General features: G+C 36.7%; 1 protein-coding gene across 1 annotated transcript in view; it reads right to left on the bottom strand.

Moving 5' to 3' along the window:
• Window positions 1-22: 22 nt before the first annotated feature.
• The window catches only part of PPP4R3A (protein phosphatase 4 regulatory subunit 3A), a 42,365-nt gene continuing 14,469 nt past the window's right edge, over window positions 23-27,918 (bottom strand). The window contains exons 3-15 of the mRNA XM_005021435.5: window positions 23,930-24,028; window positions 21,064-21,681; window positions 12,747-12,824; window positions 12,529-12,645; window positions 11,913-12,029; window positions 10,483-10,614; window positions 10,287-10,389; window positions 8,805-8,963; window positions 7,381-7,550; window positions 5,455-5,597; window positions 3,024-3,214; window positions 2,305-2,531; window positions 23-889 (exon numbers count right to left, since the gene is read on the bottom strand). Coding sequence (XP_005021492.1) covers window positions 776-889; window positions 2,305-2,531; window positions 3,024-3,214; window positions 5,455-5,597; window positions 7,381-7,550; window positions 8,805-8,963; window positions 10,287-10,389; window positions 10,483-10,614; window positions 11,913-12,029; window positions 12,529-12,645; window positions 12,747-12,824; window positions 21,064-21,681; window positions 23,930-24,028 — 2,268 coding nt within the window. The 3' untranslated portion in view covers window positions 23-775. The remainder of the gene's footprint in view (window positions 890-2,304; window positions 2,532-3,023; window positions 3,215-5,454; window positions 5,598-7,380; window positions 7,551-8,804; window positions 8,964-10,286; window positions 10,390-10,482; window positions 10,615-11,912; window positions 12,030-12,528; window positions 12,646-12,746; window positions 12,825-21,063; window positions 21,682-23,929; window positions 24,029-27,918) is intronic.

Here is a 27,918-nt window from a genome sequence, read left to right as displayed (position 1 = left end):
AGGTACCAGCACAACAGTGAGATTATATTACATCAAAAAATTTTAATGGTCCCAAATATATACTCAACAACTAAGCATACACTCAGGGGGGCAAAAAAAAATTATGACACAAAAGTGACCACATCTAGAATTCCACTCAATCTTTAATCAAGAAGGGACAAACAAATCCCCCACCTCCAAAAAAAATTCTGCAGTTTAAAGGGCAAAGGGAACAGATTAAAAAAAAAAAAAGAGGAAACTTTATATTCAGCCCTCCCCCGTAGAGGTTTTTAAAACCTGTTGTAGCTTGACTAAAATGTTCAGAATGTACGATTTCAAAGGCAGGTCTCTTTTATACAAAGAAACTGCTGGCATTCTTAACTAGTGAAGAATTATGGCAAAAACCGCCTTTTCTTCAGAAGTCTCATACATGGTCCAAGAAAGCATATTCTGATTGTAGCAACTGACCAGCCAATCCAGAGTTCCACTAACAAAACTCCTGCCCTGTTGGCTTTTTTTTTTTTTTCATTTTTGTTTTCCATTTCCTTCCCTGAGAAAAGGGCAACATGTGGTCCAAGCTGGAGAGCTCAAAGGCATTAGTCTTTCCCCTTAACGAAGTATTTCCTCTTCTTCTGCTCCTTTGAATTGGCACTTGATTGGCAGAAATCCATTTGTATAGGTTGATCTGTGTCATACACAGTAATTCACAAAAGATTGCTGCTTTGTTGTGGGTTTTGTTTTGTTTTTTGGAAAAAATATCCATCCCTCAAATTGTAATGTTCTTCAGCAGTTGCCATTATGATGACTCGAGCTTTGCTTTCTTTGACAAAGGTAAAGTTTCCTCCTTATCTTCATCTTCATCATCCTCTTCATCATCATCAGGATAATCTACAAGCCCAACAAGGCCTCCCTACAAGGACAGACATCATTACTTTAAGAAAATATTTTGCATGGTGATACTTTACCTTCCTATTGGAAAATGATGTTTACGCAGCATATTGCCATTACGGATAACGATTCATAAAGTTTTGGATAAAATCAAACAGAACAAAAAGAAACCCTTCTGTATTAATGAAAATGACATTGTCTGAAAAACATTTAAATGAACAAATCCAAAATGGGGCTTGACCTATCCAATGGGATAGAGATATTTCCAAATAGAAAGAAAATCCACAAATTTACTTAGTTTAGCTAAGTATACACTGCAGCTCAGTCTGCAAAGATGCAAATTATTTTCACCAAGCATAGCTGACTGCAGCAACATGCAATCTGGAAGCACTTCAGAAACAAATACAGAGCATCCTTCAATTTGAATTTTCAATTAGGATACTTCCACAAGCACAGTCTGTCTTCAAAAAAGCTAGCTAAATGTTAAGTAATTTAGGTAATTTATTGTATATAATTAAATGAATAAGGTATACAGGTTACATAATTTACCCAGCTTGGCAACTGAAAATGAGAGCATAATCTTGTAATATTTAAAATTCCCTTGCATTGCAAATAAACACAAATTTTAGGATTAGGCAGCTCTAGACCCATGAAGAAGTGTCATGATCTTCAAAAACTTTCTCTAACTGCAGTATGCTGCAATTTCTGAAGCTTAACCAGGCTTTGACTACAATGGCAGCTGCTGGTACTTTACTCAAGGATCACGCTACTTATGCAGTTATCTAACGACAGGCATCTAAAATAGAAAATTGCAGTCAACTGTATACCAAAATGAAATTCTATAAAAAAATTACACATTTTGTACCATCACACATAGCATAACACTGAATTTATTATAAAGTAAGATTATAAAATAATTATTGGAAAAAAACAATTCCAACAACGTAGATTCAAGTTTGTAAATGCTGTGATTTTACAAACAATGGTTGCTTATAAAAACAGTATGTTACACTGAAAAAACAGCATGTAACTGAAAAATGAACTTATGCCTGAATCCATTAACACTTTTTCAGTGCACTGCATGTTCAGTGTAACTTGAACATTTTTTGTAGCACCACCAGTTGAAAATTGGAAGCTAATACTGTATGCAATATGCTCCATATGTAAAGACTCCATTTCAGATTTAAGGAATTACACTGACTGAGCGAGATGATATAAAAACTCTCTGGTGAGAGTTTGGGCATAAGAAGAACTTATGTTTTTTCTTTTTGTATACATGTCGGACCTGAAAAATGCTAAACATCAGAGAAAAAGTAAGCACAAACTGTACAGTCAATTACTGCTTAGTATGTCAGAATTCACACAAACTAAAGAGGCACGCTAAAGTAAATACCTAGGCTGTAACAATGAAGTCAACCTACGTCTGTTCGAAATTACCTTAGTTGTAATAGCTGCCATCTGAGATGTGCTTTTAGAAACTGATCCTGGAGACCCAGGTGACCCTGGAGATCCAGGTGAACCTGGAGATCCAGGCAGGTTACTTGCAGATGACTGACTGGTAAGGTTGGATTTCGTCCCACTGGAAAAGGAAAGCTTGAAACTTGGGCTCTGACGACCTGAAAGGTTAGTTTTCAGAAGAACTTCCTTCTCTTCACTCTCTTTTACTGCAGAGAAAAAATAAAAACCAAAACCAATGCAACATTACTGAACGAAACATTTAATGACAAACCATTTTGCTGTATGGGAAAATGCTTAATACTTTATGCACAACTTGCTAAAGAGAGTGATAAGAGATTTTTTTTTTCATACTCTATACCACACCTAACAGCTGTTGTCACTGGCCACTCTTATTCTACCGATGACATCACCTGAATGTTTATATAGAAAATGTTAAATCATAAACCTGAAATAAGACAAAGGAAAACCTGACAATCAACTAAGATCAACATTTAAAATATTTATGAAATAAACACTTCTGCATCACTGTGCTTTTACAAACAACAGAACTTGTTCACCTTGCTCAGAGTCAGAATGTCAAAATCTATGAACTTGAGTATAAATATGTAAAAATCCTTTGTTGCAGTAGAACTAAAGGACAGCAGTTATGGCTGTATGGCCAGTTATGGCTATATGGCCTTATTCTTCTCATCACTTACATTTTTTCCTCTCCATGAATTTACTTATAGGGTCCATAATATCTTCATCATTCTTAGTTTTGTCAGAAGGGGGCACCACTGCCTCTCCATCTTCCATATCGTCCTCATCAGTATTAAACCACATTTCCTCCTCATCTTCCAGGGTTCTTGCATCCCTTCTGTATCTGTGGTTCCTCAAAATGGAGCGCATGCTGCCGAACAGTAAGTTTCAAAACTTTTGATTAAAAAAACCGACTCATATGATTAACAAAACTTCTACTTGACAGCTTACAGATATAAATACTGTAGAACAATAAAAATAACAGCATCTTTAATACAGCAAATCATTCTTACATGTGCCTCTTTCTTTGGATTTTCAGTGCAAGTAACATTAAAAACTTTTCCTTCTGAAGCATCAAATAACATAGCTCTGCTAATAGCATGTTCAAACGGTATCTGTACAAAATTCTGCAGATTACTAGAAGCTCTGTTACATGTTACTTTAATAAACGTCACTTAATTGTTGTGTTCAGGCTTGGTATAATAGTTTACACTCATAAATAAAAAGTTGTAAAGAAAAGTTTAGAAACAACAGACTTTTTTCTAATAATATTCCATCAGTATTTGGGGTCCAATGTGTTTAAAAAATAGGTATGTTAAAAGGACAGTTATCTCTTCCTTTCACATCTCTTTCACATCCACAAGTTTTGGTCAGTATCAGTATTTTTTATTCTTAAGGGGCTTGGATACAAAGTGTTATCTTTCCTTCCCTGTTTAATTGATTTATTATTAGCTTTTGTCTATCTTCACCCCACCTTCCTTTTACCTTACAGAAGCAGCAGAATGCTAAATGTGTTTTTAGAACTAAATCTATTTTTGCATAATTCTTTTGCCAACACTATCATCTGGTTTCTATATGAACAGTGCATCATCATTTAAAATTGCATTTAAATTAAAGTTCTACTCCCAGTGGAAAACTGTTACTTAAGTGGCAGTTTTCTGATACTTCTGTGGCCCACATCAACACAAATTTTGGCCTCCCTGGGTGAACTATTCCATTGTTAAAATGTGTACGCAGATTGTTGTTATTTTTGCATTTTTACTATTTCTGTTTATTTCACTTAGGACATGAACTGTGACAGGGCTTGTACAGCTGCTTTATAAGATGTAGGAAGATGAGAAAAACTGGGCCTGGTTGAGGTACAACCTTCTCGAAGCTGTAGTTTTCTGCTGGATAAGCTAATGTGGCACAATAACACATGATCACTTAGTTCAATGTAAACCAAGTAAAGACTCTAATGTTTTACTTCTTATAGCAGACTGAAATTACTGAAGGAAGTGACTGGGGGTTCTTTCCAACACATGTATTAAATTAAGAATCCTGGGGTTTGAATTTCACAGCTGCTTGAGTGATAAGCTTAGCTAACCAAACTGAGAATAATTATGTCACCTGTAAAAAAAAACAATACTATGCAAACCTGCAGATCCTGCACACACTCTTGAAAGATCTTCAACATTTTAAAACAAAATCTACAATCATACCTTCTAATTTGAAGAAGCATGATGGTATGAAATCAAACAACTTAAGTCTGAAATTTCAAGACATCCTAGTATGACTTATCAGGTATAATTTTAACATGTCTTCAAACTAATTCATGACAACAAAATAAGAACAGATCTTGCTAACAGTTCTGAACAGTAACTCACCTGCTCACATGTGGTCCATTTTGTTTGAATGGAACTGTACACATAAGTAACACCATTTGCAAAACATAAATTGAGTATAAAGTCCTAAACTTTGTATTTTTACAAACACTACTCCTTTAACCTTAGGGTAACTGTGTACTAGGGAAGTGAAGTTTTGCTCTGGCAAACAGAAGGAATGATTCAAGTGTGGTATCAAATTGTTTTTTACCTCGTCTGCAACTCTAACAGTGACAAAAATTATCCTCTAAATATTTCTTTGCATATTTCATTTCTCAGTCATTTTGGTAGCACTTATGTAAGTATCTATTCCCATAACTAACTAAAATAAGAAATCTGACATGAATTTAAAAAAAAAAAAAAAAAATCTGCACAATGATAGTTCTTGACAGAACGATGTTCCAAATCAAATAAAGGGAACCTGTTATTTAAGCAAATGAACTACAGATACTGGTAAGGCTTCCACCTTCATTACAACAGTACGCATAAGTTTAGGATACAAAAACTCAGCACTATTACTGGGGTCCAGGAAGGGAATGGGGGAACAACAACACTTAAGTGAATACGTTAGCTGAAAGCTGATCACCAGTTTGAAGCAATACATCAGGAAATCACACTACTGATCAATTAAATTCAACGATACTTGAGATGTAATCAAGAGTATAAATCATTTACATTTCCTGCTATCACACAAAAATCCACCAGTATCCCGCCTCCAGAAATAGTAAGAGATTTGAGTGCCTGTTACCTGTCAAGTTTTGGATTATCTTGTCTTTCCCTTTGTTGCTCAAATCGTAGTTTCAGTCCTTTGAATGTCTGCACATAATCTACATCTTCCAGTGCTTTCCAGTAATTTTCAATGACATGAGCTGTTAATGATTTTATATCTTCCTGTAGGAAGGAAAAACCATAAAGTGACTTCTTTTTGTTCAAGTGAATTTACTTCTTAATACAATATAAGAAGTAACTGAGACATTATTTTTAAAACATTCCACTGAAAACATAGTAATTAGCTTAAGCAAAAATAAGCATATGCAAAAAACTACACTACAGGTGTAGTTAAAAATCTAGAGATTCAAATGATTAGAGAAACAGGTATAATAGTAGCAACTTTCTAGGAATACATGCTTCAAAACATATGAATAGAATCTAAAACCCCGATAGAAAATGGTATCAGAACCAATTCTGCAAACTATGTTCCACTGCAACTTATAAATATTTGTATATTGACAGATTAACTGTTACCTGTTGTAACCAGTAAAGTAAAAAAAATATATATATGTTCACAAGATAGAGATTTGCATTCACACTGTTTCTTTGCTGCAAATGAATTAATTATGGAAAAATAATTATTCAATGCATTTGTTTAGGATGAGAGCAAGGAAGATATTTTTTATCAGAAACTAATAATTTTTTTCTTTGTGGGCACACAATGCCTGTCAAGGTCCTTTATAGAAACCTGCCAACGTGCTTTTGTGCTCTTTCAATTGATTGTTATGGCTGCCCAGATCCACTCCTAAAGAGCTAAACCTAGCATACTGGTCTGCATACTGGTGCAGGAAAACTGCTCTTGTGTGTGGTGTGGCTTTTGTACCGCTGCACAGCCACTGGAAAATACTGCAGAATAAACACCTGAATTACCATTTACTAAGAACAAACAAATCAACATAATTCTTAAATGCACTGATTATTTTCTTTTTTGGTTGCATGCTCAAAGGTCAACTCTTTTGAATGGTAATCTATCAGTAATAATAAAAGTAATATATACGTATTTTTAATTTGATCTCTTTAAAAATAAACCCGGAGGAAATAAAATTGACCACAGTGATTTACAGATAGCCAGGAGTACTCTGGAAATGCAACCTGGGTATCTATGTGATAAGGATAAGAAAATAAAAGATGACTTATTTTCCCATAGAATGAACTACAGAATTAGCATGCAATCCCGAAGAGTACTGAAAGACCACAGCACCAAATTCAGGACTAGGTAAACAGACCAACCTTTTTCATAGCTTCAAAACCATTTTAATGGTTTTTAAATGCAGAGGAAAGAGGACATCAGCACTGAAGATGTCAAGAGGTGACAAAGCCTCATTTTTCCCCCACCCATTTACTCCATCATGACTGTGTGCACTTGCTTGCCCCTCCCTTATCACATTTACAGTTTATACAGCATCTTGTCAGAATCTGGATAAAGACAACAGTAAGGAAAGAGTACTGTGCAGACAGCCAAATTAGCCTGAATATTTTAAGAGACTTCCCATGGAAAGGACTTTGTAGCACCCCATTAATAAAAATCAAAAAAGACCTATCTCTTTCTGATGTTTCCAAATTCTTTAGAATCAACATTACAGATCAAAACTGTATTTGATGTTTTCATAGTAGTAGTTTCAAATGACATTCCTATCTTAACACGCCCATCCAATCGGCATGCTGAAACCTGAGCAGGGCTGCTGTTACACACACTGAGTATTAAGTGAATTTAATTCTGAAGTCATGGTACGGCTTAACATAAGAAAGAACAAATATGTAACACCGAAAATACAGAAGAAAGTTCATTTAAATACAGCGTCAGATGGTCATGAGAGCATAATTCAGGGCACAAACAGAAAGAGTTTACTTGAACCACAAGATGAAGCAATACGTTAATTATCTTCAGCATAACAGCACTTACCACTCTGATAAACTCAAACATCTCTATTATGGCAGAGTTCATCAAATTATAACGGGAACCATTATTTAGAAATGCTTTGACCACAGGTTCAAACAAAAAACTTTTCATTATGTAACGGTTGTAGAATTCATCCTTTAGTCCAATTATCTTTCTCTTGAAACGAAGGGCACCTGAAACAGAGATGTTATTAAAAGCTATGCTTTTAACATTAATAAATTTAATGAAAAAATAAATTACTCAGTATCAGGGAAATTTGCAATCTCAGTACTTTTATAGCACTACATTATTAGGACCATGTTTTACATTCAGATATTCTCTGCTTTACAACAGTCTTGACCATACTGCTGAACATTACTTGACAATTTTATTATAAAGAAATCCTCCACTGTGATTCTGCATATCAAACCCCCTTTGTTCACTGAAGAAATGATATACTACTATTTAACTATATTACCATTAACATGAAGGTGTAGTTTTTATTTTTGAAATGACTTATGGTAAAGGTGAAATATTTTCTCAAGTGGACTTGGTAAATTTGCTTATCATTGCTATTACTCAAATATAAATCTGATTGCATTTAAGTAAGTCCTGTTTGATTAGGATACAAAGTATCTCATTTTAAAATTTGTAAACAATATCTTCATACACACAGTAAACCAAAGATTTAATTTACATCCAGTTTAAAGCTCTTTCTGAAATCCTAAAGCACACACGAGTATGTAAATACCCATGCATAAATACAAGCAAGACTATAATCTTTCTAGAAGGCAGTACGTTCTGTTAGCAACCAGGTGGATGTGAAACATGATTACAGAAGGATTCCAAATCCAAATGCTCAGGTAATTCAGTTACAAAATGAAAAAGTACTTCTTGCTGTAGAGTACTCTCAGTCAACTTAAGACTTGTTTTTGCACATGCACAGCTGAATCTTGGAAAAATCTCTTTCTGATCTCCAGAATTAAGCCACACTCCTTTGCTTTTACTGTGCTGAACACAGTCAGGAAACTACTAGTGTTTGAAGCGCAACATGCTGAACAAAAATACTGTTTAAAGCAGTCACCTAACTGTATCTTTAATTAAATACCTCTTATGATATTTTTAATTAAATACCTCTTATGATTTCTACTCAAAAAACATCAAAACTTACAATGGTTCTCTTAGGATATTCAATAATATTTTCAGTTCATCGCCATATTAAAGTTAAGAAAAATCCTTGTGCTTTGTAGAAAAGACATTCATAAATGCAAACTTATTTACTCATTCTGACTTCTATAAATCTGTATGAGAAACACAGAGCATAACAGTAGAATTTCTGTATTCAGCCACAAAATGTCTCATCCGTGAAGTTTTCTTCCAGCAGAATGAAGATATGCAACAATTCACATTCACAAAATATTACTTTATTCTTTAGTGTTCTAACTTACACAATGCCAAGAAAGCGTGCTTTGAGGCCATGAGAACAAGTACCCTTCGCAGGATGTCTTTGTTAATAATGTAGTTCTTTATGTGGTAAGTATGGTGTTCTACGCAGAAAGTTAGCAATTCCAGTATTAATGCCAAGAGCTGTGCTGTCTGAAAATCATCTATAATAAAACCAAAACGAATCCAGTTAAACATATCCAGGATATTGCTTTCAGAATCTAACTTCAAATATCCAACTGCAGTCTGGTAAACATTTACAAGTTCTTCTATTTTCCCACAGATAGTTTAGGGAATACAACATAGAACATGTTTACTCTTTAAAACAGAAATTGAACAAACCTATTACAGATTGGATATTTTATATTTGTACACCTATATCAGGAAACCCACTCAAATACAGAAACAATTACATTTTGTCTATCTTACATCAGTGTCTAAAGATTCAGAGTACAGAACTTTACACTAACACAAGGCTAGGTCAGCTTTATTTGACCAAATCTCATTACGATGCTCCCACACCTACAGACATACCATCAAAAATCCATTTCACTTTTACACCATTACACTTTTAACAAAAGGAGCATTGAAGAGAAATATCTCAGCCTCTTTTAATACTTCTAGGACAAAGTCATATCATTATATGGAAAAAAGTAGCTCAAATTCTGCTTTTAAGTAGACAGAAACAATAAATTAAACACATTAGATTTGATCTTTTTTAGAAGGCGGTACTACCTTGTTAAGGATACTGCCAGATTGTTGACCACTAAAGAATACAATTATTTTTAAATAGAGATTTATTATTTTAAATCTCACTTCAAAACCATCTTGAAGCAAGTTGAGATACATCAGATCAATTTAACTAAGTCTTTGGAAATCTAGATTAATTTAACTAAGTCTTTGGAAATCTATACAGTTAATTAAGAAGTTTACAGCACATGTCTTTTTAATGTATGTACCACCTTTTACATCCATTTTGGATGTGCTTTAATATCAATAAACAGTATTGCTGCTAGTAGCAAGAAAGTACAGTTACTTGATTACTGAGCTTTGCTGTCCTAGTCTGATCTAGAAACAACACCCTTAAATTCAGCAAAGTATTTTGGACCCAGACCTTTCTCAGGGGTGCTTCTGGATCCTCTCTAGTAATACCTGACCCTAAAATCACGTACATGTTTTCAAGTCTTTGTCACAGAACAGCCCCATGAGTTATTCAAGATGATACAAATGTTTAAATATTTTGCTGAAGTTAAAGCTGCAGCAAGTGCTGTTCACTTCTTAAATCGATCTCTGTGCTCAATTTTATATTTATAAATTATTCAAACGACTAATTCATAATTCAGTATTTTACTTTGAATTATATATCATAATCTCAGGTTATCTTAGAAGACAAAAAATATCCTCTGACAGTTACTCTGTTCAAAACATCAACAGCCTGTCTAAATTCAACAGCCCTTGCTGTGTCTTAACATCCAGAGCAGCGTTACCTTTGCTAGGCTTGTCCTCTGTAGTATTGGCCAATAAAGGGGCTGTCAGAACATGCATACAGTGTTTGTAGAAGAAACCCAAGAACTCTGTCTTTTCTGTTTTCTAGAGAATTAAAAAAACATATATTATGCATGTAACATATCACCAAATACTGTAAAAGCCCAACTGTAACTGTACTTGAAGGTATTTACTTACATTGGCAGTGGCAAGCATATTTTCTGGATCAACTAAGGTACGAAGCAAACCCATGAGTAGCACTGCCCCTCCAAGTTCTGGATCCGTGTCACAAATCATGTGTTCTATAATGAGGTTAATGAGTAGTATATCCTAACACAAGGGAAAAATAAAAAATCAATTCCAATGCCACTCCCCAAAAAAGAAGAAAAAGCCTAAGAGAAGCAAGTTAACTTTACATTCCAGCGACACATTCTGGGCAGTTGTTCAACAGTAAGAAGGCAAGCAGCAAAGAAGAATCTTTCTAAGCAACTAAAATGGTTCTGAAATTAAGAATCTTTAGAATTTAGTTGGAAGGAAAACTCCAGAAATAAAAAGTGAGACTCAACAGTCTCAAAATTCAACTGATTTTTTGAAGTGTTTTCAGAGTATACACGTTTAGAGATGTATCTCCCCCTCTTAGAATACATAGCAGTGTTTTATTTCCATGAACATACAACAGTAAATTTTGCTGTGCTATCGAACTTGATGAGATTATTTTCACCTAAAAATAACCCCAACATGTGCTTGCAGAAAACAAGAATAACATGTAAAAATAGAAAATAATATTTACATTTAGGAATCCCTACACTAAAGTTGCTGGGTTACCGCTGTCCCTCATAAAAGAGGACAGTCATCCAACGCAAGTGGCTGGAACCAACAGCCCTATTCCCAGTACCTCAGCTGCACTTGCAGCATACAAGGTCCCAGCTGCCCCTTTCTTTGTCTTCCAGCACAGAAGTAGCAGCACAAACTATTTCCTGTCCTCAGCCATGCTTTTGGCAGATACAAGAAAACATATCAACTATCTCCTCTGTAGAAAAGGCAGCACAATATTTTTTCTCCATTGATTGCTACTTTGAACTACCTTTCTTACTAACAGTTGTGTGCTAGAGTTCCATGTTAATAATTTACTGAGGATCTCCAGGAAATGCAAACCTCAGTTTGAAAAAAAAAAAACAAACAAACCAGAAAACAGAGTCCAGAAATACTTAGAATCATAACTCTACTTCCATTGTGTGTTATAGAAAACTGAAGGCAACAGGTTTCTTATATGTTAATTAAAATATGCGTCCAGGCTAAGATCAAGACTTAATTTTATATTTTGCATTTTGAGGAGGCTACCAATCAAAACCAGTTTGTTTTTCTTGTATGGCTGCTAATGATAACACCAAAACAGTGGTTTACAGTAACTTCTACTTTACACACAATGGATTGAAAATATATAAACAAACAATCACCTCACCCAACTAATAGAACTTCTAAAAATGTGGCAGTTCACTGGTCTGTAATCACATGACTAGATTCCATACTTCTTCAGGACAAGGGTTCACCTCATTAATAGAGTTGTAAATAAGAGCAGCAATTTTAGAAAACAACAATACACACATTTCTGGGGAGCCATTACTTACATCGTCATTCTGCTGCGCTTCCTGCATGACAAACTCTCGTACCATGGATGGGTTGTATTCAACCAAATATGAGAATATATCAGTGGCTGCACTTCGTACTTGTGCATCATCCATACCCTGGAAAGTCAAATACATTTTTATTTTTTCCTTAAAATATAGTTTTCAAAGGCATGAGAATCAGAAATCACATAGCTTTTAATTCCTACTTACAAGAAGTCGTACTTAACTATTGCTGAAACTGTATTTCCAAACTGGTTTGACTCTAGTCTCGTTCCTGTACAAAGCTACTGGGAAGAATACATTTTATAGCTCTTCGGTCTGTTGGCTTATTTCCCTACTTTCTTACTTAATTGTACATCAAGGAGCACAAAAAGTTGGGAGCATGAATGAAAAAACAAAAATAGAAGAATGCCAGGGCACTTACCAACATCATATTGTAACTGCCTTAAAGTTTAAAAAAATAATTTTTGAACGTCGTAAAGCTCAAGATAAGATAAGTCAAACGAAGCAAACACTTAAGAAACCCATGTGACTGATGTTTTGCATACTTACTTTTTAAAAAACCTCTCTGGAGATAAATAAAATTGTTATCACAAAGAATACTGAGCTGACTTACCAATATGACTTCTAGTGCTGGCAGTATGCCCATATTTGACAAGGTTTTGAAAAACGCATCTCTGTTTTGAGGTTGCAGTGTTTGAGAGAATGCGCAAAACTCTTTCAGAAAATTTACCTGAAACAGAGAATCACCACAGTAATTAGTAATTAAAATAAAGATATAGCTATCACTTTGTAGTAACTGTCCCTTTCATGTACATTTTACAGATTTCTTACCAATTCCTGTCTTTTCTCCTCATCTGTGGCTTCATCTGTTAGTTGTGCAAACAAGTCTGTCAGAAATTTTTCATCTTCCTACAAAGGCAAAACAATACCATTTGTTTATTTGACAATATCAAAAGGCATCCAAGTGTAAAACAAAGTTCTTCTAAACCAAGCCTCCTGCAGTTAAAAGAGAACACACAGTTGCATACTTTATTTAATCACACCAGTATGAACTTATTTTTCAAACAAATTAGTATCAATCTTGTTTCTCTTTCCTCTGCCAATTTCATTCTGAGTTATGATGTATCTCTGGTAGCCTTTCGGCTGACCTCTTTCTGTCTTCTACTGCCATCCTCTTCATTTTGCCTACGATTCTCTAATTCCCTCCCCCCTTGTAACACATCTCTCATGCTAAAACACACTACAATACCCTTGTGCTTCAAATGTTGATGTATTTTGATACGCATGATACTCAGCCCTACACATATTTGTTCAGGTTTGGGATATCAGAGATCTTTGCAGCGGAACTACACCAACAACATGATGAAGTTGTCTAACAGCAGGAATAAGGTAAGACTCTCCCCAGTGTTGTGAAAAGGGTAAGTTCTGAAAACCAAAACAAAGTAACTGTTCCCAATGTATACAGCATTCCCTGGGCATTCTGGCTGGCAACTATCAAAATCCACTCCGTTCAGTTAATTTTCATGCTGCTGTAGTTTAGCAAAACCACAAACAACATCCAGCACATTAGAGATGTGTATCTTTAGAACAGAACAAACAGCAGTACTCAGCTTCTCATCATCTTTACAGTCTTAGCTAGAAGATTAATAAAACAGAAATGAACCTTCCCCTATCCTTTCCCCGATATTATACTGTAATAGAGAGCACTTGCTTGAAAAAGATACCTTCACATGAGATCCAAATGGATTTATTTCAAAAGCTGCCAGAATGTTGAGCTGTTTCTTATGAAGTCAGTAATGCCGCACACTGTTTGCCCATCCCAAACCCACAGTGCTAGAAACTCAAGTTGCCTTGCTTATGTTTACATAGCACAATGCCGAATGGTGGAAGCACTTACATGCATCCAATAAACTTTCTTATATTGCCAATTTTCTAGGTACCTCATCCAGGCAGCCTCGCAGAGAAAACGAGTACCTCAGTTCCGATGGCACACTGTGCTAATGCAGCTCCAACGCCTTCAAACCCAGCCCAGGATCCTCACATGGCACTGCACAGCACAGATAAACCCAGAACAGGCTGGCACGAGCCACTACCCTACAAGGCATTTCACCACACTCTGTGGCAAAGCCTATATTTAGGGTATGCCACGTGTTTCCTCTTGTTTTGATGCTGTGCTTTTCTTCTAATGGGACCCAACAGTCTGGTGACAATGAGCAAAGAATGAGTCCTGGACATAATTTCAGGTGCTAGCGCTGTGACTACTTCAAAAGCAAATGAAAAAGAGATAGAAAAAGCCTCATCTGAAGCTGATTGAGAAGATCACTCTAGAAGGTCAAGCCCTGGAAATCTAAAATTTGACTTCCAGGTTTCAGCAGTCATACACGTTTAGAACAATTAACTAGTAAGGACTGATTTCCAGAAACAACTTCAGCTGTGAGGAAAGAACACAAGGATGTCTGCTTGCTATCCAGCTCTTACATGGCTGATACATTTTCTGATCTATTATTTAACTCCTTAGACAGGAGAGCTAACATAACTAACCTACAGCAGACGTATTTATTTACTCCAAAAAAAAAAAAAAAAGCATTTCTTTCAAAGAATGTGCTAGTTTTTCTCCATGATTAGCAGTATATTTAAGAATACTGCTATTTTGATCTCGCTGTAGAACCAATTTCATCAACCAGACTCACGCTGATCCCCAGCTGGGCAGCGTAACCCCATTTCCAGCCTGAACTGTGAAAGGAAGCTTTCACCTCCCTCGTAAAGCCTGGAAGTAAGTTCAAGTCAATGCCACAAAAATACTTCTGAATGATCACTGAGGGGGAAAAACAAAAAACACTTTTCCCACACCAATGTCATCTCCTCTCCCAAATTCCCTTGAATGCGTTGTATTTTAAATGAACAGCACTACCTGAAACCTCTAGGGCTCAGCACAGCTCTAATCCCATTTAAAGTCAGTGGAAGTAAGATGGCAATGAGTGAGTTGGAGACATCCCGCCTGACAAATTCCTTACAGGGGTAACACACAGTAAGTGGTGGTTATCCCAAGGAAATAAGAACAAGCTGTTATTAACTGTGCCATTGTGGCTTAGCCCTGAACTGCAGGTAGCTGCAGCCTCATTGCAGGTACTTAACCAAAGGCAGATAGGTTGTTACTGATGGAAAAACATCTCTCATTTATAGAAAACTTGTGAATGCAATGAACATTCAAATACAGGACTCTCAAGCACTAAGATTACCGAGTAGAGCACCTGTCTAAAGTTACACTCCTGAACACCACCACCATGATCTATGGAAACGCAGAGGACGAGAGCAAAGTTCATGTTTTACAAGGCACAAAGCACCAACACCGAATGCTACAAACACACGAGCTTAAACATCTCCTGCTTTTTTATTCCAACTTGGAAAAATCCCTCAAAAATCTGTCTGTGAAGTAAACGCAGCACAAATGCATCATTCCTTGCAGTATTTGGCCTCTTAATGCAGACAAGAATTTGTGTATATATGAGAAGTTGGCGAAATCATCCACCTCTTCCTAGAAAGAATAAAGATAGCTTACAGAGTAATTATACAATCTAGCTACGTATTATCCCCACGTACAAAAATTATTACCTATGCAATACATATATGCATATGCCAAGCATATTTTCAAACAGTATTTCCAAAAGTATTTTCATCTATGCTTCTGGAGGTCCTAAGTACACACTGCTAGGATTTCATACATTTTCATGTTCATGAAGATAAATAAAGCCTGGCTTAATTTATCTTCATGAACTCATTTATGAATTTAGAAACAAGAAAACCTACAGATCACCTAAAAATGCAGTATTTATATTTGTGAATCAATTTTCAAAGCATTCATTCTTTTCCCAAAAGGCACTTAAAAACGTTTGTCTAAAATAGGCTTCTATTAATTGCTTAATATTAAATGCTTAATATTAAATAGGCTTCTATTATAAAATAGGCTTCTAATCACAGACATCTCGTGCCTGTGATTACACATAAATGACAGAAACTATCCCTTTCTCAGAAAAAATCCAAGAAAATCAGCAAAACCTAAGCTGAAAAAGAGTATACTTTCCATCCTATTTCCCATCTCCATGCTCATTTTAGTCACAAATAGTATTTAAGCCCAGAAATTAAAAAGTTTCATTAGATGTTACCAGCAAACAGAAACTTACAGTTTCCAAAGTGCAATCCTTCCTGCTACCACACCAGAAGATTTCACAGTTTCTATTGGTTTTGTCTCTTTTATCCCACCCTGTCTTCCTACACATGCTATCACCGAGCTATTTCCACTCGAGGCAACACGCTGAAATAGCAGCAGGATCCACCCGATCACCTCTGGAGCTTCTGCACACATCAAAACCCATTTTCTTCAATGAAGACGTTCCCCTCAGCCATCAGTAGCGCACCACTTGCAAACTTCTTTCATTAAGACATTTCCCGCAGCAAGTGGCACTCTCTCACGCTTTACTGCGAGGTAAATTCTGCTGCAAAGGAAATCTCCCGAGTTCCTCCTGGGCTAAGTCCTGCAAACAGCTGACCTGGCGGAGATGTTCCAGTCCTCACACACGTGGGCAAAACTGCCTACATGGGCAGCCACAAGTCTTCCTCCAAACCACCTACAGATAATTCACATCTACAGCCCTGGGTTTCTGCTAAGAGGAAGTAACTCTGTAAAAACACCTTTTAAATGAAGAACAGCCTATTGTTATAGAAATCCAGTAAAACACAGAGATGTACCTACATGCCTTCCATCTTTTAGCAAAGAAAAAGTAGGGAGGGGCTCTCAGCAATATGATTTCTGTGTTTAAAGAAGCTGACCAGCAATGCCACGTGATCACTGCTGTACTAGGCACACACATTGCTTTAATATATACCCAATTTTCCCTTTCCACTCTCCACTTTCCAAAAACAAGACTCTAGCCTCCAGACAGATAAACTCAACGTAACCCTAACACCACCCCGTATCCTGGAAGATAAAAGCACCACGGGATCTTGCTGGCAAAAAGAACACGCCAGTGTGGAGGGGGTAGAGGATAGAGGGAAATGGTGTTTGCTCACTCTATGGCGCAGTTTTGCAAGTTTTTGTTTTTTAAGAACTCGTTAATAATACAAAGGGAAAGAACTGGTGGCCTCCAGTGCAAACATTAGTATGTATTTTTTAAAATTGCAAAAGAGCGTCATATAAAGTAAGAAACACCACTTACCTGTCCCACCCCCACTCTCAGAACTGGGCAAGCTCCGTGTTTCAGCAAGGCTCCTTGGTGGCTATGACATCCCAAGACTAGAACAGGCTGGACCCCAAGCACTGAGAGCATATTAGGAGGGGCTGAAATTGGAAAGAAATGTTATACACCTCTTTCACATCTTCCATACAGCGAATTGTACAACTTGTCGCTGGGTAGGTTTCTACAGCAGCCAATTCTGCAGGCTGGAAACGCTGGTGTCATGGGTTTGTTATCCATCATGACCAACATTATCTAGCATAGTGAGATCTTGAGGAAGTTACTTAAAATGACGGATCTTAAGACAACTACACCTCAACTACACTAACCTCCATTTCTCAGAAAAGCCCACCAGCATAAGCATTTTTATAAGGGTTATGGGAAAGCTAACCTTAGCGAAGAAGGAGGGAGGAATACGTTCATAACCCTAAGTACCAAAGGTGACCAATTCTCTACTCTTGGCGTTACCACAGGGTGTGCAAGCTACTTACCTACCAAAGAAAGCAAAAGTAAGTAGCTATCTTCCACGATTAGAGAATATACATCTCTCTTTTTCTCAAAGAGGTCCAACACCTCTCAGCCAGAGAATACGCAGCCAGAATGAGCATACTGTTACACAAGCCTCCAGAGGTTTGTGAAATTTACAGAATTAACTAATTACAACTGAAAAGCTGACCTTAAATGGAGTCCCATTTGGACACCAAACGCCTTAAGTAGAACAGAGAAGTAATTTTGAGTAAAGTCAACTGGTCTGTCAAAAAGCAGAGGGCATGATCTGCAGTCTTGTACAAATTTCTAGTCACTTTTCTGTAGGTAAGTTATGGTTGAGTTAATCTGAGATGAGGGTATCACAAAGTGCCACTTGAGTTAACACGCAGCCTGACACAAAAAGGGCCCTTTCAGAACTTATCTTTTCATGGTGGAGGTTACAATTTTTCTTCTCCTTTCCTTTAAAGAGAGAAAAGAACAGAATACAAAGCAGCCTAGTCGTAGGCACAATAGTTGCATGGCACAGGATACCAGCTGCTCATGGAGAAATCTTTACTTTTAATGCAAGATGTAAAACTTATGGTAGACATGGCTCTTCTGTCACACCCTCAGTCCCAGACAGAGGATCTAAAGTCAACAGCAGAAGCACAACAGGCTGTAAGACACATCAACCAGCTTAAGAACTTGAGACTCATCTGTGCCTCCCAATACACTACCACGATGCATCCCAGAAACACTTCAGTAATGACGAAAGAAACAGCTTCTTAAATACACACAGAACATTAGGGAGCACCAGGATCTCCTAAGACCTATAGTAACAAATGCCAGGAACTCCAACTTTGAATCTGTCATGAAATAAGCTCCCCCAACCCCTCCCCAGAGTATTGTAATACAGCCAGCCACAGAAATACATATCAAACCACACACCAAAAGAAGAAATACATAAAGAATTAATTATAGATGTGAAATCAACAAAAGCAGTCTTTTAATTTTGATATCAGAATATTACTTATTCCACATAAAGGAATGAGCACCAGTATCACACATTTTATACAGGGACTGTGAGAGTGGAGAATGGAGAAAGGAAAGGGAAGAATGAGACTTCAGGGACAGAGATTACAGAGAAGAATAACCTGGCACACTGCTCTATAAATAAATGAACACATAAATGCCAGGTAAGTAGGCTTAAACCTGGGCTTACAACTACACTATGAGAACGTGAAAAATTAACCAAGCCTTTTAATCTCTTAGAAATGTAATACCCTTGCAATTTGTGATATCCTCTTTTAATTCCCTCAAAAACAAGAATTAATCAGCAAAGTTTCTGTCACAGTTCCAAACAGACTCCTAGTTATAAACTACAGAGCCCCCCCTCAATGCTCTACCAGCTGTACTATCAGAGGACTAGCAAACACAAAGTACCAGAGGATACGTTTTATTCCTTGTGTTACCACTCTGTGCTCCTCCAATCTATAGAAAGCGCTTGAACAATCTGAAATATTTCTCTTCCTTTGAAAGTTGTGCAATGCTAGTTCTCCTGGCTCCACCACACACGGAGTATTCTTTATTCTCAATCACAAGCAGCAACAAAAGATACAGTTCAGAAACTTCCAGTCATACAAGAAATGAAAATCAGACCGGAGCTGCTATTCAGCTGTGAACTGCAACCGACAAGTTTGGCAGCCACACAGAACCTTGATATTCTAACCTAAATTTACCCTACCTGTGTCAACCTAACACTGGCTTTAAGAGTGAAGGGAAAAAAGGAAGCTAATCAGCCACTAGGCCTTTATCAAGCTACCTCAGGATTTCTAACAAGCATGCCCTTAGTGATCTTGCAGCACCAGGTGCCCTTTCTTGTTGCCCAGTTTCAACAATCCAGACCCCCTCGGTATCAGCCACTGACACCAAGACTCCCAGAATAATCATTCTCCTCAAGCCAATGCATATCACCCTCAGGACTTTGTTTTTAGCAGCCCGAGCAAAGAGGTCGAGCTATTTTAGAGACACCAGTCATACCGGATACTCGAGTGGAAACACCTTCACTAAATCTTTTCAGCACTCTCCAAGTCAGGCCTGTGCATTCCCTCTAACCGGCCACTCCGTGATTAAGGCTTTCTGACTGTTTCAGGCAGGCACATGTTGTGACATTGCTCATCAAGGACACACATGGATAGGAAGAGGCCTGGTAGCATTTAGGATGGCCAAGGTGTTCCACATGGCCTCCAGTGGCTGCTCCAGCAGGTGATGGTCTTTCTACAAGACACATGCCTCAGCCGCCAGGCCCGGGTATCTGCCTCGTGTACCTGGTGCTTATCAACTGCTCCACATGGGGACACGACATGTTCGAGCCCGAGAGACTGGGTTCAGTAATTTCAGCGTCCTGATCAACCGAGTGTGGTGGATGAAAAGGCACGAGGCCTACTTTTGACACTCGTTTGCCACATGAGCTTCCAAAAGTCATTTTTACTCTTCTTTGTTGCATTTTCCATGAAATTAAACAATGTGCACACTAAGACTCAACTGCAGATTCAAACAATTAACTTCAGCAGCAGCATCTACCCTTTTGTCCCTAACTCCACATCAGACAACTCCTACAAAGACTACTTGCTCCTTAAAAGCTAGGAGAATTTCAATAATGACAATTTACTCGTATAAACTAAAATACAGGTGCTGCAACAATTTGCTGAATTTGTTGAAAATTTTAAGAAGCTCCCAGCACAAAGATCCGCTGCCTACTTCTGCACACTTCAGGAAGTTCATGGGTTGGTGCCGAATACTTAACACGTGGAAGTAAGAAATCTAAAGCATCAGTTACATATAATCTCTTTATGCTTGCAGTACAACATACATCATGGAAAACTAGTAATTTGATACAGTCTTGTTTAGGGACTTAGAAGAAAAACTAAGGAAACATTCAAGCACCTATGGCAGCGTTATATTCCGAACCTGCACTTCCCAAACAACTTCCTTCCTTAATTTCAAAATTAGAATCAGCTATATCCTGGCATGAGATTATATTTATGAAACTTAGGTGAAATAATTTGACCTTTTTTTTTTAAAAAAAAATTATCCTTAACTGTAGTGCCTGAAAATTCCTCAAATACAAGAAAAAAATAAGAAAAACCAACCTTCAAAATGCAAACAGTACTATTCATTTTAACCAACCCTACCGAAGATTCTGCTTATTGTTGCTCCACATAAATCATCAGTTACAGAGCATCTAGGCCAAAATCTGGAGTTTAAGAACATACATTTAACAGCTCAGCATTCAAATTCCATGTTTTTTCTTCACATAATACTTCAAAAAGACTTTCAGAATCACAGAAGCGAAGGATCCACTGAAGCACCTCCATCTTCCCAAGAAATATTAACCAGCTTTCTCTGTCCAAGCTCAAATAAAAAGACAGTGAAATTCTCAAACTTACCTGTAACATACCAACTATTTCCACTTTATTAAAAAAGATGAAAGAATGAAGTGTTGATAGCATATTCTCCTCAAAAACTGAGGGAGTGGGTAGGACCATATCTTGAATATACTGTACTCTGTATGTCTGATGTATTTTTTGCTTCAGCTCTGGATCAGATATAGGAATCACCTCTTTAAATTTTGCTGTTTTAGTCAGAAATTCCCTGTGTTTCCGTGACTGTGATAAAGATGGATCATATTCTAGGCATCCAATTACGTCCATTATACATTCCTCGGAAAACATGACTTCAAAAAGTGCAGTTCTGTTCAAAAGGAAGATTCCCTTGATAATTTCATACAAGTGGTGTAGTCCTTCAATGTTCTCCAAGTCTTCGCACACATGAAAAATTTCTAAGAGCTTCTTAATATAGCCCTCATTTTCCAGTGCTAGTGCGAGTTTTTCACGACGTAATGGCGAAGGCAGTGAAGATGCCACAAGTTCTGCAATTTCTTCTAGTCGACTTAACTCACAAGAAGGTAATTCAAGACCTGGTGATGACATATCATCAAAACGTTCTTCCTCAGATTCATCGACGAGGTCCTGAGTAATGTCGACAGAAGGATCTTTGCCCTGAACCTGTAAAACAGGATGTTTTCAAAAACCAGAGTTTAACGCTTATTACTATTACAATGCTTTTTAAAAATACCTTTTTAAATGTCACGTGCTTTTTATCTGTATGGTCAAAACAGAAGTACAAATGTACGTTTCACATCACATATAGCTGGTTTGGAAGACAGGAGATAATGCAAAGATTTCCTCAAACTGAATGTCTTACAAAAATTATTTCTACATTAGTTATTCAATTCTCTATAAAAAAAGGGAAGAATAAAGATGGTTGTTAATGTTAATCTCGGGTTGTCTAACTGGTCTTGATGCTTCTCAAAGCTTCTGCAAGCTCGGAGCGAAGGGGCCAGTCTTGTCAAAAATTCTCTGCTTTCAGTACTGAGAGCCACAAGTCAAAATCTGTTATCATGCACTTTTGAAATACTCAACAGAGGGACAGAATCCAAAGCAAAACCTGCAAAGCTCTTAAGAACAGAAACCCCCACATCAACATTTACAAAAGGCTAGTGAAAATCTGGAGCTGTCAGAAAAAGGAGGCAGAGGGATCTCTAGAGCTACAACCAGGAAACTGTACAAAGTACAAATTAATGAAAAAAACTGAGACAGATGCTTGGGCACCAGAGTGTTTCAGCTTTAATTACATCTTAAACTGTAGTATCTGCTTGGAGTCTGATGTGTCAAATGCAGAAAGGCAGTGCTGTCTGGAAGGGTAGAAGGCACTTTTAAAACTCAAAAATCAGCAAAACAGTCTGGGAGAAATAATTCTCCATGGATAACAGTAAGTCTATATATAGATTAAAATCCAGAATGCTCTTAAGACCCACTTACTGTTCTCCTTCCACATCAGCAACCACTTCCAGTGTAAGTGCTATCAAAGTTTTCCTTTCAGAAAATGCTGTAATGACTGAGGAAGCTTAAGATCTTTAAAGTACACTAGACAAAAATACAATAGCATGGCCTCAAAACAGGATGTAAAGAAACTGGATTCTTACAAAAATACTAGCTCTTTATTTAGAGGCTGAGGAAGCTGGGTTTCTTATCTGGGTGTTTCCCAAGCACAGAATTTCCCCTTTCCCCCATTTTTTGTTTCTGCCCCCAACTTTTGGTCCTTTGACTACTAAGGTTCTTGGAAACGTTTCTATACTTAATTAAGTTAGTAGAGAAGTGTTGAAAAGACTCATGAGTAAAAAAAAAAAACAAAAACAACAGGATCTAAACACATGCAATTGTGAAGCCAGATTTCTTTTGCTTTATTTCTGAAATCAATGAGAACAAGCTAGAGAAGTCACAGTGGAGAGAATGGTGTGTTTGTTAACAGCACAGAGAGCGAGCACAGGGAACGAATTCTTGGAAAAAAATAGAGAAATCCCACCTAACGTAGCAAAAACAATTAAGAAAAGTTGTAAGGCTTGGAATTAAAAACAAAACAAAACAAAACAAAAACAAAACTAAATCCTGAAAAATTGAACTATTATTCTTGAATACTAAACTCTTCTGGGTATTGCTCAATAGTTAATAATTGACGATATGTTAACAATGCTGATTCAGTAACTATATAGTCATCCAGTCCTAGCAGTAAAACTATATATAAACCATTTCATTTCTTTAAACTGTAAGAATTATAGCTCTGAGAGATAAGGAGCTGTCTCTCCTACTTCAGCTATCAAATTATTCTTTCACACCCTGACAGTCAACAGCATGGTGTCATATTTACATGGAAAAAAGCTCTCTAGAGAAACTCAACACATAAACAGAAGAATGAGATAAGAGAAAGAAAAGAATGAAAAATGGAGAAATATGAGCATGATATAGTCAAATCCATAGCAAATACATTCTAAAATCAACTAAGAGCTCATACGTTCTTTTTACTACAATAAAGCTTTGGAAGGAAGTTTTTCCCTTCTGGACAACCAGAAAAAAAAAAAAGTTAATTATGAAATTAATCGTTAGGAAACTTTTTAAGCACTCATTTTGGAGAAAAACTTCCTTGGGAGCTAACAGAGCTATAAAGTTATTTTGATCAAAAAGACATGGAAAAGTTCCAAAAAAATCACAGTTTATGCTCATATCAAAGTCTGGGGGGTGAAGGAGAAAGTTTTCAAATGAAACATGCAAAATTTGGGGAAGGTGGAAAAGAGGGTAGTTTTGTTTCCCCTTTCTATCTGCGATGTAGAGATTCACCTCCTAGAATGGCCTAAAAACTTCGAACACAAACATTAAGATTATTTTGATGTCTCACACTTATATTTATCAAACTTACCTGACATATTTTTTCCCATATTTCATCACAGCCTGCTTTTTCTTGAAAGCTAAGTGCCAAATCATAATTTTCAGCCTCAGACCACACAATCAAGGTATCCTTTAAAGACAGGAAGAACAGTTTCAGGCAATGTGTTTAAGATTTTACAAACCTAAACAGTGTTTAAAGAGTAAAATTTCAAAATAAGGACATGATTTTGATACGTTCTGAGATTTTTAAGATTAATAACACTTCTGCAAAAATCAGAATAAGCAAGTTCCAAAATGATAAGAAAGTTTTAGTTCTTAATTCATGTGCCCATAAAATTGTTAATCTTATAAGGCTAATCTATAAAATGTACTTTCACCCCAATGCATCCTCTGATAAAATACAAAAAGTAACAAAAACAATAGGTGTTTTTCCCTTTTCTTTTTAATGTGTTTCAATTAGACCACATAAAACTGAAAACTTTTGTAGGACCCACTTATAATCACTCTCGTGATTTTTTAATAGGCCCTAGCAAACGTTGTGCTGATGAACAGACCAGCTGCCTATAAAGAAGCCCCAAGATGCCTACAAACTTTAAGCAAGAACAGGTCCTTGAATACACACACAATTAACAGGGCACACTGATTACACTGAACCACGCACACCATTTCTACTCCTTCCAAACTACAGTTCTGAAAGGAAGTTTTGCTCTAGATTTGCAGAAGTTACTGGAAAGAATGCTTAGCTATATTTACTACCCCAAAACTTAGGCTCTCATCTACTTATTGGAATAGGCCAAGGTTTTTACGGAGCTCTCATACTGCATGCAAAACCAGTACATAGAAGTGGAAGCCAAGCTGCAAACAGCAATGTCACACACTGGCAAGGTACATGATGTGCTGTTTTACAGACAGTTTACTAAATAATTGTTAGAATTACAAAAACAAAACAACACAAATGGGAATACAATCTGCATGATTTATACATTGCATCAAGTTTTATTTTAGAAGTCTCCTGTCCTCCTCTAAGAGCTAGCTGAAATACAGCCACGTTAAACATATATAGCCTCATTAAATCACATTATTTCAATTAATGCTAAAATATGCATTAATGCAAGAGACATGAGCATTTTTCTACCTATATTTCAATGAGAACCAATGCACAGACCCTCCTTTGTTAAGTACAGATTTTGCTTATAGTGATTATTCCTAAAGGAACTAATTTTAAATACTTGCAAAAGCACTCTAGGTTGCCAGGCATTTATAAAGACTGTTTATTGTTTAGGATTAGTTTATTTCAAATATCAAATGAACACTGAAGATAACCCATACATTTAATTTCAATATGCACTTAACAGAAAACTCCTCAAGCTAAACTACACTCTAAATAGCACGATCACCTAGCTCCAGCAGGACTTCAGTCAAGCAATACGATCTAATCAATTTGCCATTACCAGCGCAGCTGTGCTGCTTCAGATGCACTAATGTGTTTACCTTGCAAATGGCAAATAGTTTACCTTTTCCTTTCCCAAAGGATTGAGGAAGAGGTGGTACACAGAGAAAGGGATTTAGGAAAACCACCTCCAAAATACAAAAGGAAGAAGAAAGGCACAATTAATAGTTTATTCTCTACAAGACTGGTCATGGTGCAAAAAAAAAAAAAAAAGACCATTAACGGGGTAAGAACAAAACCGAAGTTGTGTCAGTTACTAAACACTGACATTTCTTTAGGTACATTAATTTCACCATCTTTTAAAAACAGCACGTACCTTACTGCCGTATGCCTCAGGATCAAAATCTAATACGTGCATCTGCCATTAGTATTTACAGTACAGTACTTTTCAGCACCAATCTCTCATCAGCTTCCCACTGAGTAATGCTGTCTTTTATTTAAAACAAAGCCCACTAGATCTTAGGTATACCCTAGCAGAAGTTGCAACACTCCTATCTAATTACATTTTCATTTAAGTGAGAGATTACTCGTTAGATTTCTAAGCAAACCACTTCCAAAAGATCAAAACATTTTTTCTTCTCTACAAAGAACGTGACCAAGAAGGTAATTACTAAAAGAACAAAAATAAGGACAGTGATATTTATATTAACTGCTGTAAGCTGACTAAACAGAGCCCCTGAATTTCTGAATAAAATCCATCATTGGACCAATGCAGATCTGTCTGCTCTGGGAATAGCAGGGATGGAGGAAGGCAGGCACTAGGCGTGTGAAAGGGAAGACACACAGGTAAAGCTGCTTCTGAAAACTATAGCCACAGAGGGAGAAAAGCTATTTGGCCCCAGCATAGGAACAGGTTGTTCTTATGCAAGATCATCTATTATGATACACAGAAGTTCAAAAAGTATTTTTTCACCTTTACAAAATCTGATTTTTTTCATTTCTTCATTGGATGGTGAAACTAAACAGTAATCTTCAAATTCACTTTATTAATATTAGAAAATTATCTTCCAGTTGCCAGCATTAAAACTTTCAAAGCATTAGTTATTTGTCTGATTAGCACATAAGGATTTCATATTACCAATTAATGTCAGTGTCTCAACAGAATTGTACCAATTGCTATTCTTTGGATCTTTACTAAGAGGCTGTTTGTTTCTATAGCCTTTCTTGCCCCAAAGGGCTTTTAAAAAAAGAGCATGAGAAAGTGAGAAAAGCCCTGCGCTGTTGCATAATGTACTATTCAAAGTTTAAATGTCACTTTCTTAATCCTATGAGGTATGGAATCATCAGAAAAAAAAGAGCAGTACAAAACTTAGACATGTCTTTTAAGGGGAAGTGACTGAGGGAAATTCCAGATGTACGAATAAAGTCTACTTTCTGCTTGCTTTCTTTAAAGGGATCTTTCTGTGTGTTTTATCTGTGGTCTCATAACAGGGTAATCTACATCCACTAACTATGCCGGATCTCTCAGCTACAGAATAGGACTATCTCTTGCTTCCAGAACACCAAGTACTTCTTGGTACTCCAAAAAACAACTGATATTTTGTGAGATTGTCTCCTCCATTCCAAGAGGAAACAAGAGTGTGAAGAAATACTCTTATTAATATTAGCTATCGGTTAAAGATGTAAGGAGATGAGTTTTGAATATTGCTCCCCTATAAACATAAAATCCTCAAGCTTAGATCATTCATAAAGCAGTTCTGGCTTGAATGGGTCAGACATGTATCCATTTCTCTGCATTACACAGATATGTTACCCTTGAGACCAGGAAGTGAATGGGACTGACTGAAATGAGTATCTAGAATTTTGTTTTTATCTAGCTTGTCGTTAAACTAAATTTACAGATGAAGCTGCAGTATAAAATCCTAGCTACGCTGTGTGATCTGAGTCATAAAGAAAGACCAATGTTTTACCATCGTAGGCTTTTGTACCTACTGCTCTAGGAGAACCCTAGCATTCTAACTTCTCACGTTTTTCACTAGAGTTCTTGGCAAGGCCTTCTTTTAAACACAATGATAACTGGGAAACTACTTATGTAGAGTTCAGTGTGTTATTCTGAGTATGAAAACCATTTGCTGCTTTGCAAAAATATTTTGACAATAGTGCCAGCTGGATGTGTCATCGTTACCTTACCCATAGAAAAATTGCTGTTGCCCTAGAACAGCTTATAGAAATTTGTCTTCTCTTTCATGTTATTGTTTATTATGGTTGCTCAAAATTTATCTGGAACTCTAAACTTTAAGCTAAGATTCTGAGCGTGGCCTCTTTTAGATAACTTGCATTCAACTTTCCCATAAAGAGGTACTTCTTTTCTACCAAGGGAGGTCAATTTTTTGTACTCTTATCCTTATAAACATACAGCCCAAGTCAAAACTTTCAAACCACAGTTTGGCATTTCTCTGCTGCTTGTTTGATTTTTGGCTGGATCAAATCCACACAGAGAAAGCCGTGGCCGGTCTGAAGAACAGGCTGCTGGTTTTCAAGGAACCGCTCCTGGGTGCTACCACTTCATCTGAGACTTCGCTTCCAAAAAGCTAACCTCAAAAATATTTCTGCAATGGATTAAGGCAGAA

The sequence above is a fragment of the Anas platyrhynchos genome, chromosome 5 (genome assembly GCF_047663525.1).
Source record: "Anas platyrhynchos isolate ZD024472 breed Pekin duck chromosome 5, IASCAAS_PekinDuck_T2T, whole genome shotgun sequence".
In the NCBI taxonomy this organism is placed as follows: Eukaryota; Metazoa; Chordata; class Aves; order Anseriformes; family Anatidae; genus Anas; species Anas platyrhynchos.
Note: the sequence above shows the minus strand (reverse complement) of the source record. Positions and strands in the feature narration are given on the sequence as shown.